Here is a 19,792-nt window from a genome sequence, read left to right on the forward strand (position 1 = left end):
GACCCCTGAGCACAAAGAAGTAAATCCTAAGCACAGTTGGGTGTCACCAACTGTGTGTTGCCCCTCTTTCCCCCCCAAAGACAACTGATCTTTTGCTGAGACAAGTAACTAGATTGTAAATAAATAGGGAACACAATACAAACAAAAAAATTGGGGAAAAAAGTACATATGTAGTAGCATTCCCTGTAAAAGTTAATTGGAATAAAATGAGAATTAGGCTCAAAAATAGAGCAAGAAAAAGGAAGATGACAAACTGAAAAAACAAATAATGTGTTTTGTTAAGTGTAAAATTTTGTTAGTCAATCACAGCCTTACTACAATATAAAGACCGGCAAATTTATAACAAAAACTGAAAAAAGATACGTACATAAGAAATGTAAGAAAAAGAAATTTTCATTTTTCCATTATTGCAAACAGTAAGGCAAACATAATGATTTTACAAGTGTTAATTAGCATGCAAGGAAACATGCTGTTGACCTAAGAATAGATTGGCTTAAATTTGGGGGGAGGAAAAATTAAAAATATGTACTATCTCGAAAAAGTCCATGAAATGGATACTAAAAATGTTCACTTCATCATACCACATCTAAAAATTTATAAGACATCAAAATAGCTCAATATAGCATTAGTTTTTAAAAGTGTTAAAAAGTTAACAGCCCAAATTCCTAGCCAAAGGCTAATGTTTAAAATACCTAGTTCTCTAGCAGGAAATCTTCCTCAAAGAATATTTAACGATTTTGAACCTTAAATAAAAAGCTAAGGCGATAAAAAAATGAGAAAACGACATTTCTGGTATTCTCCCCCGCGTCCACCCTAATTTGGAAAAACAGTTGTGTATTGATTTAAGAAAAATCATTTTTAATAATAATAAGGGGAAATCTCTAAGGGGGGGGGGGGAGATGCCACTGGTAATAATCTCAGAAATGAGAATCTGCAAGGTTCTTGCTCCAGGAGACAATGTGTGTTTTGAACGATCCTGCCACAACTTCCTTTTGTGGATGGACTGTATCCTGCGTCTCAGCCTCTCTCTCCGCGGGTTCGAGACCCCCTTCCAGCCCATGACGTCCCGGCCTGTTCCTCCTCCTCCTCTCCCGGGGAAGGGCGGGCCGGAGAAGCGGCGCGAGCCGGGGTCCCGCGCAGCCGCGTTGCAGCCTGCGGGTCTCTGCGAGGGCCCCTGCCCACCTCCCCCGCGCTGGCAGCCCCCCCCCTCCCGGTCCCCCCCAAAGCCTGGTGAGCTGCGACTGCGCGGCGTCCCCCCGCGGCGGGCAGGGCCTGCGGCCACCGCACGTCTCCTCCAGTCCACTCTCAATGACCACTTTCCCAGCTTTCCTTAAACGGACTCCGCGGCTAGCGGACTGGGGTGCTCTGCCACGCACGACGGCCCCCGGGGTGCTCCGTAAGGGGCCACCCACACAGCTCAAAAGACGACGCTCTGGCTTCAAGAAACGTACAAAAAAAAATAAATAAAGCAAGCTGTTTCACCTTGCCGAATCACGGTCACGCGGGAATCTCTCTAACACCAGGCCCCAGAGTGGGCCACAAAAAAAGAAAAAAAAAATTGTACGCCTCGAGCCAGCCAGGAGTCGAACCTAGAATCTTCTGATCCGTAGTCAGACGCGTTATCCATTGCGCCACTGGCCCCGTACTAGCCGGGCTTCCCCTGCACCGCAGATCATCCCTGACGCAGCTCTTGCAGCCTCTGCGGCTCGGCTGTGCATTTCCGCCCTTGGGCGCCGCCGCCGCCGCAGCCGCGGCTGCTCCCCGCGCCCTGGACTCCGCCTTTCCCCAGCAAACGCGCTCAGCCAATCCGCAGCGGCTACGTCACGGCGCTCTCGGGCGCGCGCTCCAATCCGCGGCGGCGTCGGGGGCTGTTGGCCTCCCGCGGGCGCCAACGCGCTGATTAAGTTTGACTGCGGCCGGCTGCCGTCGGTGGGGGCGGGGGCTGGTGGCGCGGGCTGGGCGGGGCGGGGCAACGCGCCGAGAGGAGGAGGAGGAGGTCCAGAGGTGGCCGGGGGTGGGGCGGCGGCCGCCGTGCCTGGGGTGACCGGTCGCACCGTCGCGAGGCGGCGGCGAGCGCGGGGCGGGGCGGACGGACCCAGGAGGAAGGAGGTGGCAGCGCAGGATGGCGGCCACGGCCTACGAGCACCTGAAGCTGTGAGTGGCGGCGGGGGGCGGCGGCGGGCTGTCAGGTGCGGAACGCGGCGCCCCTAGGGGGGGGCGACCCCGGGGTCCTGGCGGCCCGCGGTGGGGGGAGTCCGGCGCTCTGGGCGCCTGGGGGGCGCGGCCTTAAGGGGCGGCCGCGCCCCGGTCGCCGCCGCCGCCGCCACCCGCTGCTGCCCGTCCTGCACGGCCCGGCTGGCGAGCGTAGCCCTAGGCCGGCCGCGTCCTGCTGCGCCCCCCTGACCCTCCTTCCGAGCGGGTCAGGGGGTCCTGCAGCCCCCGGCGGCGAAGAAGGAAGCCCCCCCACCCCCGGGTGGGATGGAGCCGTCCTAGCCCCCCGGGGGGAATCGACAGAGCCTTTCACCCCCCACTCCCAGGGCGCAGCGGAGCTCACCTGGTCGGTCTTTCTAGGATGCGGAGAAAGGCAAAGAGCAGCCCTTAATTACCGTCCGGGGCCTGCAAAGTTGGCTGCGCTTTTACATCTCTCTCCTGCGGCACAAAAGCCGCCTCCAAGTCCCCGGCGACAGCCCCTCGGGTCGCCCGGTTTGGCCCCCTGCTGCGTCGGTAGCGCCAAATTCTAAAAAGACTTGGAAAGACAGACACTGGTTGTTAAGCGTTGCAGGTTAGTTAGGAGTCGAGTCTGGGGCTGGTTCCAGGATAAAGGAAAACATGCATTACCTCCCAAATTAACCGTCGGTCCCTATACTTTTTTTTTTTTCTCTCCCTTTCATGTGTGTGCATAACTGTTAGGCTGAAAATCCAGTGTGAGTGCTTTGGTAGCAAAAGCTGATGGGATTTTCCAGACACTTACTCATCCCAAGTAAGTGAGTTCTTGGGCAGAGGTGTCATTTCTTTTCACGAGGATATCAGTATGAGGACGTCAAAAATGTGGTGCTCTGGTCCCTACACTCCCCTCCACTGCCCCACTGCAGAATCTCAAGCTCTGTTAACTTTCGGAAAGGTTCCGTTTAAAGTTAGGAATGAAGAATGGGGAGTGAGATCATTTGCTAGACGGCAGATACTTTTCTTGGGGGGGGGAGGGGGGAGATGGGGGAGGTGGCTATTTTTTCATCCCATTTTCGTTATCTGCAAGGCCATGGTCTTCCTTAGCGAGCCCAGCCACTAGGGTTCTGGTCTGGCCAGTGTCACCTGCACTGTACTGGCTAATTAGGTTATTGTTGTCTATCTGATAGTCACTAAAGGGTTTAATACGATCCTGTACCACGGCTCAAGTGTGTTTAAGCAGTATGGAACCTTGGATTAACGCAGCTAAGTGTTAGGTTACAGGACACACTTGAATTTTCCCGTGGCAGTCAGAGGTTCAATGGGTTGGAGAATTTGAGTTAATGATGATTGTTTATGAGCCACGGAGGAAGTACACACCAGTCAAGAGGGAAAAGGGGTTGGTATCTGTAAAGGAGAAAGGAAATTTGACCCTTAAGTATTTAGGCTGATGCTTTTAGATAGATTTTGTTGCTGTTGTTTTGGGGTGGGGACACACTCCATGTTGCTCAGGGCTTACTCCTGGCTCTGAGCTCAGGGATCATTCCTGGCGATGCTGAGGAACCACATGTGATGCCATCAGATCTTGTCAATGGCATTTGACAAACTCCTTAAACCCTGACTATCTTTTCGCCCTTCCCCCCTTTGTATTGACTTTTTCTAGAAGTGGAAACTATAAATTTATTTGGATGAGGGAGTAAATCTGGGGTTTTGTGGAAGTGAAAAATCTTTAATTTGTCAGTTTTTAACTCTTTCACTCCCTAGAATGAAGTTTGGAGTGCTTTTGTAAATGGGAGGATACAGCCCTTTTATTTACTCATTTTTGGTTTTTGGGTCACACCCAGCAGTGTTCAGGGCTTACTCCTGGCTCTGCACTCAGGAATTGCTTCTGGTGGTGCTTGGGGAACCAAACGGGATGAGGAGGATTGAACCCGGATTGGCTATGTGCAAGGAAAATGCCCTATCCTCTGTACTATTGCTCTGGTCTGGATACAATTTTTTTTTTCTTTTTGGGTCACACCTGGCGATGCACAGGGATTCTCCTGGCTCTGCACTCAGGAGTTACTCCTGGTGGTGCTCAGGGGACATATGGGATGCTGGGAATCGAACCTGGGTCGGCCATATGCAAGGCAAATACCCTACCCACTGTGCTGTCTCTCCAGCCCCTACAATTTTTATTTTTATTTTATTTATTTATTATTATTATTTTTAATAGTAGACATCATGAGGTACAGTTGCAGACTTACACATTTTTGTGCTTGGGTTTCAATTATACAATGATCAAACACCCATCCCTCCACCAGTGCGCATTTCCCACCACCACGGATCCCAGTGTCCCTCCCACCCCCCAGCCCTCATCCCACCCTGCCTCTGTGGCAGGGCATTTCCCTCTCTCTCCTTTTGGGTGCTATGGGACCTACAATTTTTTTAAAACTTTATTTACCAAGGAATTTGTGAGTTGTATTCTCTTCTTATAGTTCTTTTTGATCCTTCCTGTTCTGAGGAATTCTGTTCCAAGTTTTTAAATGTTCCAGACCTTTGACCTAAGGAGTGTTGTTTTTTAGATGCCTGTGGAAGTGGAAGTGGTTTCTGATCCATATCAGAATTAGCAGAAAATAATAGTTATCTAAAAAACATGCCTAAGATATTATAAGAAAGAGCCATACAAGAGGTCATTTGATTTTTTTTTTAAGTTTTGTCACTGGGTCTTTTAATATTGAGTGCTTAGAACTTTAAATAATTTGTTCTTCATTATATACATTTTCTGTGTAATAGCATTATACATATGTATGTTTATATTTTCTCTAGTCACTGTCCTGATGTGTATGACTTTGACCTTCCCAGTAGCCTGATTTCATCCTCTACTTTGCTGTTTCAGTCTCCAGTTCTGACCTACAGGATGCTCAGTAGGAGCCCACATTTTTCTTGGTGGGCTCCGGGGACTATATGGTGTGCCAGAGATCAAACCCAGATAGGCCTTGTCCAAAGCAAAATTTCTACTGACTGTACTATTTCTCTGGCTCCTGAAACCCACATTCTTAGCTTTCTATATTATTCCTATATCCTATACTCTTCACAGTCTATTCCCTAAATTAATTTTACTTGTTTATTTGTTTGGGGGCTACACCCAGTATTTCTCAGGATTTACTCATGGCTCTGCTCATGAGTCGCTCCTGGCAGAGTTCAGGGAAACCATTTGTGGTGGTCGAGGATCAAACCCAGGTCAGCCACGTGCAAGGCCTTGCTGCCCCTTTCATTAGTATTAGTGCCCAATGCCTACGCCCACAGAACTCACCGCACACTCCCTTCTATCAGACCCAGACACTGTCTTGCTTTGTGTTACAAATTTTTAGATCCTTCTACCCAGAATGCCTTCTTCCTTTCTCCTCTCTTTACATGCTGATCAGATCAGCACTATTTGAACCACTTTGTCACCTAGAAATAAAATCATTATATATACTTAGCTTCTACAAGTAAATTGCAAATATGTAAAACATTAAAACACCTCCATATTGATTTCTTATCTTAGCCCTTCTTGGGACCTACCAGAAAATCAAGCCTGCGCAGACATCTTCAGTGAATCTTCTGAGTAAATAGAAAAAAATGTTCCAGTGTAGAGCACCTACCAGTTCGGCATAAGTAACAGTCTGTGATAATTTGGAATACAGAATTTTGAAATAATAGCAACTTGAGTCTTTTTTTTATATGTTACTGGTTTTTTTGTTCTTTTTTTCATTGCTTCTGTGAGGTCACAGTTTTTACCTCTCCTCCATCATGGTTTGTTAAAGAAAGGGAAGTAATTGTCTGTGAAAACCTCACTCCCGTCTAGGTCAAACAGCTAAACTCTGGCAGAATGGGCCTTAAAACACCATAGGCTGAGTTGAATGATATTTCCATTACATTGCATTATTCAGATTAGCATTTTTTTCCCCTTATCAGCTTGCTGTTGTCTTTGTCCTTGGTATAGAGATGAGTCACTTATAAGTGGAAATAGTTGACATGGTCATATGGATTTTGTAATTTAGGAAACAGTATTGATTGAAAATTTAAAGTTCATAACTAATACTTTTTAAACATTCCCAGTTTTAAACATACTATTTGTTTGGTTGGTTTTGGGGCAGACACGGCTGTGCTTAAGGCTTTCTCCTAGCTCTGAGCTCAGGGATCATTCCTGGTGGAGCTAGCGGACATATGGGATGCGGGGGATGAACCATTGTCGACAAGACCCTTACCTGCTGTATTATTGCTCGGGCCTCTACATGTACTATTTTGTACCCAATCATTAATGTAGATATGGATAATGGCAGACTGATACATTTGAAATGATAAAATAGTATATACCAGAAATGCATTGGAAATACTTAAAACATTCTTTTTTCTTCAAAAAGTTCAGTTGAAATAGGGAATCCTTTAAAGTGAACCGGGGTGAAGAAATATGACAGGGGTTAAGGTGCTTGCCTTGTATATGACTGACTGTGGTTCCATCCCCTCGATGCATATCTGAGCCACGAGTAACCTCTGAGCACATAGGTCGTCACCCCCAAGCCCCCACAAATAAAATGCTTCAGTTTGCCTCTGAAGAAATGCTCTTCTCTCAGCTGGAAAGTTGCTGTTTTTCTTCAAAGATTGTCATAGCTTTGTTGTCAGAGTAGGTGTGCAACGCTGAGAATACAGACAGAACCAAGCTGTCCTGTGATGAAGGCAAGCCGTTGATCCAGTACTGTGACCTTCTACATGGTTTAGAGCCTGGAGGCAGTTCCAGGGGTAGTGCACAAGCCTGGTGTGCAGAAGGCCATGAGTTCATCTGTGGACCCAAAGAAACAGATAATTCATCCAACTCTCAGCGAGGAAGGAAGCTAAGACTATCCTCGTATGGGTCTGGAGTGGATAGCACAGCGGGTAGGGCGTTGGCCTTGCACGCGGCCTACCCGGGTTCGATTCCCAGCATCCTGTATGGTACCCTGAGCACTGCCAGGGGTAATTCCTGAGTGCAAAGCCAGGAGTAACCCCTGAGCATCGCCGGGTGTAACCCCAAAAGCAAAAATAAAATAAGTAAATAATAAAAAAGTTAAAAAAAATAAAAAACTATCCTCGTAGTTTAGATACTCATGATAGGGAGCTCCTGTCTGAGACTTTGGGTAGGTAGGGTTTGGGGCCAAGGAGTCCAGGTTAGTGTTTGGCTGCCTCAGATCATTTGCTATGCTTGGTTGTTGGTTTTTTTGTGTGTGTTTTTAGAAGGGGGGAGGTTGGGCCACACCCAGTGGTGACCAGGGCTTACTCCTGGCTTTTTGCTCAGGGATCACTCCTGATGGATCTTGGGGGACCATAAAATCACAGAGGATCTCTCTGTGACTGTAAGTGCCAGTTGTAGAGCCCCTCTTTAGACCTACTTATGAATCTCTGCGGTTCCACAATGTGCACAGCTTTGTGGTAGTTCTTATATACTGTAAAAGGGTACATACGTTTTGTTTTTCTAACAAACTTCCTTTACAGACAACAGAATACATCTTCTCAAGTTCACATGGAACATTCATCAAAGTAGACCATAGTCTGGGCCACAAAATAAGCCTTACTTTAAAAGACTAGAAATCAGATCATATCTATTTTCAGATCTAACAGGAATTAAACTAGAAATGAATTAACAGACATGATGGGATAAATTTGAAGCCTGGTGGGAGCTGAGCATGCTGGTTGAGGACCTTTGCTTGGTGGGTTTGAGAAGATTATATCATGTATTAGCGCTTCAGAAGAAGTGGTGGGCCTGAGAGATAGCCGCCACCCATGTTCAATCCCCAGCACCCAGGTGGTCCCATGAGCACCACAGTAGTGATTCCTGAGCAGCCAGATCTGGCCTAGTTCCCCCGTGCCCCCTTCCCTGCCCCCCAAAAGGAAAACCAAACAACCCAACCCAGCCTGGTTGTTGAAAATGTCATCTAGGATGTACACAGAATAGGAAGCAGGTGGGGGACCTCTGGGTTTTGAGGAGGGGAGAGTGAAAAATGACCCATCCTCCTCCTCAGCAGACTCAGTTCTGTGGGCAGCCTCTGAGTCTCGGTGGCTGTTCTTTATGCCCTCAGTGTTTCTTTATACTTCATGTATGAGCTGAGTGGTTCTTTATTTGTCCCTCTTCTTCTGACTTCACTTAGCTTGAAAAAATTAGCAACCAACATCCACCTCTCATTATCTACTCACTTTCTCTCTGATATTCACACTTTTGTTGTGATTTTCCTGAAGATTTATTTTCATGGTTCATCAGTATTTGCTTACATTGTATAAATTGGTGAAATCTTCTAGCACTCATTTTTGTGGCAGAATTGACCTAGTGTTTCATCAGTTTTTAGCGCACATTCCAGTGTCATTGAGCACTTTCACACTGTGGTGGTCATGCCACTATCCATCTCCAGAACACTTGCCATCTTGCAAAACTAAGACCTCCATACCCGTTAAATAGCAACCCCCGTTCTCCTCCTGCCATTCCCTGACAATCACCATTCTGCTGTGTGAATTTGGGTACTTACATAAATGAAACAAAATCTTTATCCTTAACGACTGTCATATCTCATTAAGCATATTATTCTCAAAATTCATTCATATTATGGCATGTCAGAATTTCCTTTTAAAGGCTAAATAATTCATTCTGTATTTATAGTACTGCATGCTCCCTATCCGTTTGTTCTATTTTTACAGTAGCCATTCTGATCACTGTGTCACTGTATCACTGTCATCCTGTTGCCCATCGAATTACTTGAGCAGGTGCCAGTAATGTCTCTATTCCTCCCAGCCCTGAGATTTTAGCAGCCTCTTCTTACTCGTCTTTTCCCAACGATTGGAGGCTCTTTCAGGGTCAGGGGAATGGAACCTGTTGTCGTTACTGTATTTGGCATATCAAATACACCAGAGGGAGCTTGCTAGGCTCTGCCCGTGTGGGCGGGATACTCTTGGTAGCTTGCAGGGCTCTCCAAGAGGCATAATGATTTGTTGCCTATTGTCTGAACCCCATCAAATATGGTGCAGTAATTGTGGAAAATGGGTAGAAAGTGTCTTATGTGTCAACCATTCTGATAGTTACGAATAATTGGGGGCGTTGGAGAGGAAGTTGGGCCACACATGGCAGTGCTTGAGGGGCTACACCCACCTTTGAGATTGGGAGTTTGGGGAACTTGGGTACACTCCTGGTCACTCCTGGTGATGCAGCATCAGGAATCAGACTCAGGCCCTTATGCATACTGGGCATGTGCTCTTCTGTGTGAGCTGTAGCCTCAGGCCTGGAGGAATGTACTTTTGGAGACCTTTGAATTCTAGGTTGCTCTAAGATTAAATGCATTTATAGTTAGTATAATAGAACTGAATCTGTTTAATTTAGCTTGTAGTCCCTTGTGATTTATTTTCCTTTTTAAATCCTATACCACAAAGTAATGCTTGTAAGTAAAATGGTTAAAAAGTAAATATGTGGTGTTAAATACGTATTTTTTTTTAATTTTTAAATTTTAAAAAAATTTTTAAAACTTTTTTTTTTTGTATTTTGGAGCACACAGGTCTGTGCTCAGGGCTAACTCCTGGCTCTGTGCTCCAGTACCAATTCCTGGTGAAGCTGTGCTCAGGGCTAACTCCTGGCTCTGTGCTAACTCCTGGCTCTGTGCTTCAGTACCAATTCCTGGTGAAGCTTGGGAACCATACAGAGGAAAAGGAATTGAACCTGGGACTACCATTTTATTATGCTATATTTTATATAGCTTCCAAAAATAGATGTTATCTTAACTGAAACGAGCACTGTGGCTTGATAATCAATACCCTGTCTTGAAGGAAACATGGCAGTATTATATAGTTTGTTTGGGGGCCCCACCTGCTGTGTTCAGGAGTTGCTCTTGGCAGGCTTGGGCACCGACCAGGACTGTGCTATATGTAAGGCAAGTGCCCTACCCATTGTACTATCTCTCTCTAGTTCCTAGTATTACCCTTTTAGTTCATTGTGTATATCAGTTATTGGCAATAGCTTCACTGAACAGTTTGTATAGGATCAAAAAAATTTTGTTATTTAAAATTAAGTGATTTGATATTAATAGCATAATTAGTGAGCAAATAATCTTGAAGGGACTCTCCTTGTCATAGCACTGTAGCACTGTCCTCCCGTCGTTCATCGATTTGCTCAAGCGGGCACCAGTAACGTCTCCATTGTGAGACTTGTTACTGTTTTTGGCATATCAAATACACCATGGGGAGCTTGCCAGGCTCTGCCATGGGGGTGGGATACTCTCAGTAGCTTGCCGGGCTCTCCAAGAGGGGTGGAGGAATCGAACCCTGGTTGGCTGTGTGCAAGGCCAACTACTTACAGCAACTGAAGACCATTCTTTTGCAAGATGGGGAGGATTATTTTCATTGAATTTTTCATTGAATTTGGTTATCTTAGATTCTTCTGGCTTAATTTCACTTTTTTTTTAATCACATTGAGACCTCATTATATCCTTGATTTTGAGAAAATAGGCAAATGCAGCTTCAGGGAAACCATTGGCTTTGTAATCAAGAGCACACCACCTTCTTCTTCCTCCTCTTATTAGTTGCGGTATTACCTACCTGCAGTTAAATTTTGACCTATCCAGATCTTTCCTTTTCAGGATAAAGGAAACGAGGTATAAAATTCAGTGTACTATGATCCTGAGCCAAAGAAAACATTAGTGAGGAGCCATTCACATAAAAACAACTTAATGGAAGTGTTTGCTGACTAATTATGTTGGGTTTTCTAATAAAACGGTCAACTTCTGTTCTCTTCCTGTGTGATAAATACTAAGAGCAATGGATAAATTCAGAGTAGTACTTGTCTGGAGACTTCATAGCCTGTTTGGTGCAGATTTAAAAACAAAAACCATGCTCACCAGCAAAAAATTAGGACCGCAACCCGCTGAATATTTATTCAAGTGTTGCAGACTCTGAGTGCCATAGAATTAAAGTTAACTTGACTGGCTATTGAAATGAAATGTGGGAGCATAAGATTTACAGAATAAAATTTACTCATAAGTCAGATTAAGGCCATGGGGAAAGGAGTGGATGGAGAAAGACAGTGAAGGGTAGGTGTGTTTGAGTTGGAATGGTTCCTACTGTTCCTAACATCAGTGAGTTTCTGAGTCATTATTCTTAGAAATATTGATTACAGGCAGTCAGTGTTTATGTACTGTTTGGTGCTGGTTTGTAAGGCATTTTCGTTTTGCTTTGTTTTTGGCCCACACTCTGGTGTGCTCAGAGATCACTCCTGGTGGGCTCAGGGGACCACATGGAGTGCTGGGAATTGAACCCAAGTCAGCTGGGTGCAAGGCAAGCACCCGGCCTGCTGAACTACCTTTCCAGCCTCTCCCTTAAAAGGCTGGGCTAGAGAGGTAGTCCAGGGATTAAGGCACTTGCCTTGCATCCTCCTGAGCCAGGTTCTGTCCACATTGCTTCTGAGCACAGAGCTAGAAATAGCTCCTGGGCACTGCTGGGCGTGGTCTAAAAAAATAGCCTTGCTGGCAGCAACAGCAGAAGCTTGGATTCTCACAGCATTTCTCTGAGAGGTAAGATTAGCCACGGTTCCAGGTTCCAGAGCCCTTGGGCTAGAACTCCCTGTTGTCATCTACAATAAATCCGCCCCCCCTTTTTTTTTTAAAATAAATCTGCCCCCCCTTTTTTTAAAAAAATATTTTATTTGGAAGTTTTGAGGAAGAGCGCGTAGGGAGAGAGGAGAGAGGGAGAGAGGAGAAAGGAGAGAGGGAGAGAGGAGAGAGGAGAGAGGGAGGGGGAGAGGGCAGGGAGAGAGTGTGTGTTCAAGAGAGAACACATGATTCAAGAGAGAGTGTGTCGACACGCTCAAGAGCGAGCGTGGGCTTCTCCAGAGTGGAGAGGGACAGTGCTGGTACAAATCCCTGCATTAGAGAGGAAAGTATGAAAGGACACATCTGAAGACGGGAGATGTGGGCGACACATGTGCTTGGGCAACACATGGGCACAGGCAGCACTAGGTTCGGGCATCACATGGGCTTGTGATCTTTTTAAAGACAGTTTTAACACATTAAAAGTTCAGTTTTTATTCCAGTCTGAAACATGGTACTCTTCTCAATGTATACACAGAGCTTGTAATAAAAGGGAGCACCTGCCTGCACTCCAGATTCCCATTGTCCCAGATATAGCTGCTTACAGTGTTTAAGTGATTTCTATTAGTACTTTGCTCCTCATTCTAAACAACGTGCTTAAAGTGCTGTTTGTCTTTTCAGAGTGTATTTATGATATCTCAGGAGACAATTTTTTATAGCTCCTCATTAAAGTTATAGTAAAACATTTAATGTTCATACTGTTATGTGCTAGGATTCAGAGTAGTCAGCAGTAGTTTTTATTTCCTTGTTGAAATGTTTTATTTTTCTTGGTATTATACTGGAACTTTGGTGGATGCATTGAGGCTCATACACATAAAGAATGGTAAAGTGATGCTTCTGAAATGTTACAGCGTTGTTAACCAGTAGTAAATCAATACTGTAGCACTGTCCTCCCATTGTTCATCGATTTGCTCCAGCGGGCCCAGTAACATCTCCATCCTGAGACTTGTTGTTACTGCGTTTGGCATATCGAATACATCACGTCACGGGTAGCTTGCCAGGCTTTGCTGTGAGGGCAAGATACTCTCGGTAGCTTGCCAGGCAATACATTTAAAAAATAATGGATAGGGGCCGGAGTGATAGCCCAGCTGGTAGGGCATTTGCCTTGCATGTAACCAACCCAAGTTTGATCCCCAGGACCCCATGTGATCCCTGAATCAATCAGAGGTGATCCTTGAGTGCAGAGCTCCCTTGAGCATCTCTAGGTGGGCCCCCAAACAAACAAAATAATGGATAGGGGCCAGAATGATAGCAGGCAGGGCACTTGTCTTGTACTTTCCTGACCTGGGTTTGAGCCCTATCATCCCACATGGCTCCCCCAGTCACTTTCAGGAGTGATCGCTGATTGCAGAAGTCAGGAGTAATATACCTGTGTTTTCTGAATTTTTAAAAAAATGATAGCTATTTTTTATGTTTTGGAGGGCCTTGCCTAACAGTGCTTGGGGGCTACTGTTGTCTGTTTAGGGGTTAGTCCCTGTGGTCGTTTCATGACATGCCGGGAATCAAACCCAGGGCTCCTGTTTGCAAACATACATTTCAGCCCTTTGCTGAAAACTGGCCTTATGACCAATTCTTACTTCATGAGTGCAGTGTTTTCTATTAGTTACATACATGTGTTGAAGTTTTATTCCGTTTTAGTAGACAGCTATTCTTCTTTTTATTTTGGTCTTTGTCTTCTATAAATTTGGTTATTATTTCATTACTATTGTTTTTATTTCATTACTATTATTTCATTATTATTGTTACTGGTGATATTTGGTTATTATTTCATTACTATTGCTAAAGAACTAGCTGCAAAGAAAGATGACCTTCACTATCGTAGAGTGACCATGCAGGAACTCGGCTCTCTCCCTGGGGGCGGTAAGGGCATGTCAGTGGCCATGGTCTTTTTTTGAAGGCCAGAACCTTTTTTTTTTTTTTTCAGGTTCTTAAAGCGCCTGTGAGGACTAGGGAAGGGGGTGATAACCATCTTAGTTTCCAACGTTCTGGGAACCTGCAGAGAAAAGGAGTAGGACCATTTCCCCAAACTCAGCGGGCCTTCTCTCATCTCCTGACTTCACTTGGTGCTCTTTCTGGTGCTCATCAGTTCCTAGCTGGAGGCCAGAGCTGCTCTGTTGTCGTTGCTCTACGCATCTCCCAGGGTCCGGAGGGCAGGTGTTTGCACGCCGCAGGTTTGAGTGGGGATCTAATAGCTCCTTACACAGACTTTGAACCCACTTCCACTCCATCCCCCTCACTCCATCCCCCTTCCTACCTTTTCCCTCTAGTTCCCGAGACTTTTCAGCATTCTACTACAAGTATCTGTTTACCTGTTGACGCTTACCTCTTGGACATTTTGTGTTAAATTAGTTAATTAGTTCATTTACCAAACTTGTAAGCCTGCACTTGAATGACTAGTATCTGCTCCATACCTGTTGGTGCTCTCTAGAATCCATCCTCTGAAAGTTCATCCAGGTTTTTGCTGGAAGATTTTTGCTCTTGGGGATTCATTGTATTGTACTTCAATAATAATAATAATAATAATTTGTTGATATTATTTCAGATGTGTTCAGGCCGGAAGTGTGTCAATTTTACATATGTTTTGAGTTTCTAACTCTAATTTTAGGGACTCTAAGCCTAGAGTGAAATCACTAACTGTGATTTTTTAGGAATGTAGCCATTAGCAAAAGCTTCTGTTAGAGGAGTTGCCAGCTAACCTCTGTATGCCTTTGGTTCTCGTATCTAATAGCTCAGAACAGGTCTGTTTAAAACCTGCTAATTTGGGGACTGGAGTAATAGTACAGTGGGTGGGGTGCTTTTGCCTTGCACAGAAACAACCAGGTTCATTCTGTGGCACCTGATACCACTTCTGAGCCTGCCAGGAGTGATGCTGGAGGCCAGAGCCAGGAGGAAGCCCTGAGCTCTACCGGGTGTGGCCTAAATACAAAATAAACTTCTAGTCTTAAGAAAACAAAACCTGTTAGTTTTACGCCATACTATATTACTAGAATGTTATTTTGTATATCCAAGATAGATGTGAACCAGTCAAGAAACCACTATTATACTCAAACAGGGGAAAACCTTGATTTAATCAGATTTAAAGATGTTCCATTAAAAATGGTTTTTAAAAAGCTTTTATCACTTAGAAACCCAAACAACAGGTATGAAAAAAATTCAGTTAAGAAAAATATCTCATTCCCTCCTGCCAGGAAGATAAAGTGTTTCTATCTGTGGGTATGTTTTAGACTTAAGTAATGTGGTTTTTTCATTCTGTGGGAGATTTCATCTCTTTGTTTTCTATTGTTGCTATAACAGTACCATAATAATGGATGACAAAAATAATACAAATATAGTACCTCAATTACTGTAGCTTCTACAAGAATCTCAATGAACTAAGGTGTCCTGGGACAGCATTTCACACTGTATACCTACCATAGTCAACATTGCTCTGAAATTATTATTATTATATGGAGCCGGAATGATAGCACAGCAGATAGCTCGTTTGCCTTGCACACTGCTGACCCAAGTTCAGTCCCTGAATGCAGAACCTGAGCATCGCAGGGTGTGGCCCAACAACCAAAACAAAAATGAAAAAAAATTATTACATAAAATATTTTAGAGACTCTTCACTAACTTGTGCACTGTATCGCTATATCACTGTCGTCCCGTTGTTCATCGATTTCCTCAAGCAGGCACCAGTAACGTTTCCATTCATCCTAGTCCTGAGATTTTAGCAAATGCCACATTGAAGGCTCTTTCAGGGTCAGGGGAATGGGGCCCATCATTGTTCCCGGGTTTTGGCATATCGAATATGCCACGGGGAGCTTGCCAGACTCTCAGGCAGGATACTCTGGGCTGGAACAATAGCACAGCGGGTGGGGTGTTTGCCTTGCACGTGGCCAACCTGGGTTTGATTCCTCCATCCTTCTCGGAGAGCCTGGCAAGCTACCGAGAGTATCCCTCCCACACAGCAATGCCTGGCAAGTTCCCTGCAGTGTATTCGATATGCCAAAAACAGTAATGACCAGTCTCACAATGGAGACGTTACTGGTGCCCACTCGAGCAAATCGATGAACAGTGGGAGGACAGTGCAACTTATGTACTATAATTGCTTTTTTATTGTTAATCCCTTACTGTGTCTAATTTGTTAGACTTTATCATAAAACTGTATATGTGGAAGCAGTGTGTATACATAAAATTTATATACACATATACATATGTGCATATATACATATATGTATATATGTGTGTGTGTATATATATATACATATATGTAGTTTAGTACTTTTCTGTGGTTTTAAGCATCCATTGGGGATCTTAGAATGTTATGTCTCCATGTGTAAGAGGAAACTGTACAAGATCGTTGATAGGAGACTTTGTACATCATATTACAGACTGAAAAAAAACAAGTAAATGGAGAGCTGGTACAGAGGTTAAGGCGGTTGTCCAGCCTGCAGCCTCAGCCATGACCTTGGTTTGTACCTTATACCACACAAGGACCCCCAATACCACATGCCTGCCCCCTGAGCATAGAGCCAGGTGTGGCCCCTCAAAAGAACAAATGGATTAAATTTGTAATATATACATATAATTAAATAATATTTAATAATAATAAGGATTAGCTATTTAGTTCATAATGAGGACTCCCATTTTGAAGCAGATTTTATCCTAGTTGGATTTTGCTTAATCTGTATTAATAATTTTTGTCTTAGCAAAGCCTTCTCTCAAAATAGAGGACGTTAGTTGAATATTTAGTTACAGGCGAATCATAAAACAAATGCTTTATTTGAATAATTAAGGGTTGATTATTCCTCCAAAACCAGAAATTGTCAGTATAGTTTCTTCTTGCTTCTATAACTCCAAAGAGTTTGTGCATGATTATTAAGTAATGGAAGTGATGGTTGTATGGGTTTTATAAGATTTTTTTTTCCCCCATAGGGAAGGAAAGCAGAAGAGATGGATTAGAATTTAAAGGGACTGCTGCATAGATAGAAATCATATCAACTATGGCTTTATGATTTTCAGTTGTGGTTTAATATAATGAGAGGTGACTCTTGGAAACAAAATCCTAGTTCTTCCCCAGCTTTGGTACCCCTGGAAGGTTGTGCTTCTTGTGCCCATCAGTAGTCTGGGTCTCCATTGTTTTCAGTGCCTGTGGTTCTTTAGATACCTAATGATCCTCGGACTCAGGGGTCAACCATCAGTTCTGTGCTGGGGGGATACTCCTGGTGACGCTAGGGTGACAGGGCGGTTCAGGGATCAAACCAAGGTTGGCTGCATTCCAGGCAAGCACCTTAATCCCTGTGCTATCTCTCTGGCCCCACACTTAGATTTTTACTGTATTTTTTGTCAACTGTCAATATTTCCTTAAACAGTTCTAAAAGTACTTAGACTGCTGGACTGAGGTATGCAGCTTATCTTCTGAGGAAACAACTGTCACTTTGTTGAACTCTGGTTACAGGGTTGCATGTATTTTGAGTAGTCTGTCCCAACCCTAATTTAACTCAGTAAATGGGATTTCCCCCACCCCCACCCCAGGGTGCTTATCAAGGACCAGCTTATTTTGCCTCGACCCGTCTGGTATCTTCTCTTTCGTGTGCAAGGGAGTGAAGAACTAGGGGATGTGCCCAAGATCATTCAGCAGGGGCACTGCTGTAGACTTGCCTCCAAACTCTACTACTTTGCATCATGTAGTTGAGTATGATTAATTAGATCTAGTATTATTTTTTTGGGGGGGGAGGTATAAGTCAATGCATGGTTTCATGGAAAGTTAGGACTACATCAGCGTTAAATATACAAGTGAGAGTTGCAGTGAATTTAGAACAGTGAACTCTTTCAGCTTCCATTTATTTAGAAGCCGAAAAAATGTTTGAAGATTTGAATACAATCGAAATCGTTGAACAGTTTTGTAGAACTCTTTACTTCTTTTCGTATAGTTATTTATGACTTTACATTTCTTCTTAGGCACATCACACCTGAGAAGTTTTATGTGGAAGCGTGTGATGATGGAGCTGAAGATGTACTTATCATTGATCGTGTGTCCACGGAGGTTACCCTCTCAGGTATTTGAGGGCCCGTGTTTGAGAAAGATTTTGTAAGCAGTGATTAATTAAAAAGGAATTTCTCAGAAGTATAGTGTGCTTCCTATAAACATTTAATTTATAAGTTTATTACACTGAAATTTTGTATTCACATTAGTGTGGAAAACCTTGAATTAAATGACAGAACAGCTTTCTTTTTTATTAAGCCCTGTCAGAGACTTTCTTTTCTCTGCACTGTGGCATGGAAGGGTATATCTTCTTTGGGAGACCCTACTTTCTGCTTTCTTTTGGGGCTCATTATTTTTTGAACTGGAATTTTAAAGAATATATTTTGTGAAACATTTTGGTTTAAAGCTTTATACATATGAAATGAACCCGATAGCATGTAAAATACTTTATTATTAATAAGGGCATTGTTGATAAAATCATCAATAATGATGAGACTTCTCTGCATTCCTGTATTAAGTACTGTTAGTCCTGAGAAGACTTTCCCTTCCTCCTTTCTCCTGTGATCTTTTGCCTCCAGCCCCAGTTCTAGCCTTGGTAGTTGATGTGGGGGGTGGGGGTGGGGGGCGGAAGCCAGGTAAGAGGCACTCCTGTTTGGGTTTGTCATCTCTAGGGCTACACCTAATGGTGTTTAGCAGGAATCTGGACCCACAGACGTACAAGTTATGTACTCCACCACTTGAAGCACATCCCTGGCCCTAAACAAATCTTTTTTTTCCTTTGTTTCGTTTGTTTGATTTTGGGTTTTGGGCCACACCTGGCAGTGCTCAGGGCTTACTCCTGGCTCTGTACTCAGTGGGTATATGGGATGCTGGGGATCAAACCCAGGTCATGGTCACCCATGTGCAACACAAACGCCCTACCTGCCTGTACTATCCAGTCCATCCCTAAACTAAACTTCTTTGTACTTTCCATAAATGCATGTTGAGATTACAGTCTTCTCTCAACCTCCACTTCCCTTTGCTTTCTGATTCTCTCAAAAGCGTTGGAACTTAGTTTTTGGCAAGAGGTTGAATAAATTTGGTAAAAATTTATGTTAGAAATAAACTACAACTAGGGCTGGAGCAATAGTATAGGAGGTAGGGTTTTTGCCTTGCATGTGGCTGACTTGGGTTCTGTCCCTGGCAACCCTGGTGATTCCCCATGCCCTGGCAGAGTGATCACTGAGCACAGAGCCAGCTGTGGCCCAAAAATCAAGGAAAAAAAGAAAAACTACAACTTAATGTGAGCATGCAGGATAGTTTTAGCACCATCTTCTAGATAGACCGAGATCTAAGTATCACTTGGACCTCTTGATTTTATATTCTGCCAAAATGGGAGACTAATACTAGTGAAGGAAAACTCCTTTCTCAGAACAAATCCTGCATATTGATTTCATTGAAGTAGCTGTTGAAATCAGCATAAATTGGCTTGTGATTTTAATTTTTTTTCTCTCATAGTCAAGAAAGATATTCCTCCTTCAGCAGTCACAAGACCAATATTTGGCGTGTTGGGCACCATCCATTTGGTGGCAGGTAAGAAAAAATAAGCCAAGATGGGCAAAGGAGGTGAGTGCCTTAGCCCCTGTACAATCTCTCAGCCCTTACATGATTCTATTGATGTATTGCTAGATTTGATTCGCCAAGATTTTGGTGAGAAATTTTACTTCCATGTTCATCAGCAATATTGCTCTATAGTTGTCTTTTGGGAAATGATTTTTGTCAGTATTTGAAATTAAGATAATGTTGACCATATAGACCATGTATGGGTGTGTTCCTGCTTGATTTATTTGGAAGAACTTGAGAAGGTTTATTATTACATCTTCTTTGCTAGTTTGGTATAATTTACCAGGGAAGCTATAATTTATTAGTGAAGTCTTCCTAGACTTTTGTTCTTAAGGCAGACTTTTGATTATATATTCCAAATGATATGCAGGTGAATTTTTTAATCTGAGATTGTGTCTTCTAAAAAGTTCTTTTTGGGGGCCAGGCTACAGCAGGTAGGCAC

General features: G+C 43.8%; 1 protein-coding gene and 1 non-coding gene across 3 annotated transcripts in view; one reads left to right on the forward strand and one right to left on the reverse strand.

Moving 5' to 3' along the window:
• Window positions 1-1,568: 1,568 nt before the first annotated feature.
• On the reverse strand, window positions 1,569-1,641 carry TRNAR-ACG (transfer RNA arginine (anticodon ACG)). Its single transcript has one exon. It is a non-coding gene; the product is annotated as a tRNA-Arg (tRNA).
• Window positions 1,642-1,997: 356 nt separating this feature from the next.
• The window catches only part of SACM1L (SAC1 like phosphatidylinositide phosphatase), a 52,626-nt gene continuing 34,831 nt past the window's right edge, over window positions 1,998-19,792 (forward strand). The window contains exons 1-3 of one of the 2 annotated variants that reach the window (XM_056129453.1): window positions 1,998-2,154; window positions 17,724-17,821; window positions 19,246-19,320. In XM_056129453.1, the coding sequence (XP_055985428.1) occupies window positions 2,123-2,154; window positions 17,724-17,821; window positions 19,246-19,320 (205 nt within the window). In that variant the 5' untranslated portion in view covers window positions 1,998-2,122. Of the gene's footprint in view, window positions 2,155-17,723; window positions 17,822-19,245; window positions 19,321-19,792 lie in introns of those variants that run through there. The other variant, XM_056129454.1, reaches the window with a different exon arrangement.

The sequence above is a fragment of the Sorex fumeus genome, unplaced genomic scaffold, assembly GCF_029834395.1.
Source record: "Sorex fumeus unplaced genomic scaffold, SorFum_2.1 ptg000072l, whole genome shotgun sequence".
In the NCBI taxonomy this organism is placed as follows: Eukaryota; Metazoa; Chordata; class Mammalia; order Eulipotyphla; family Soricidae; genus Sorex; species Sorex fumeus.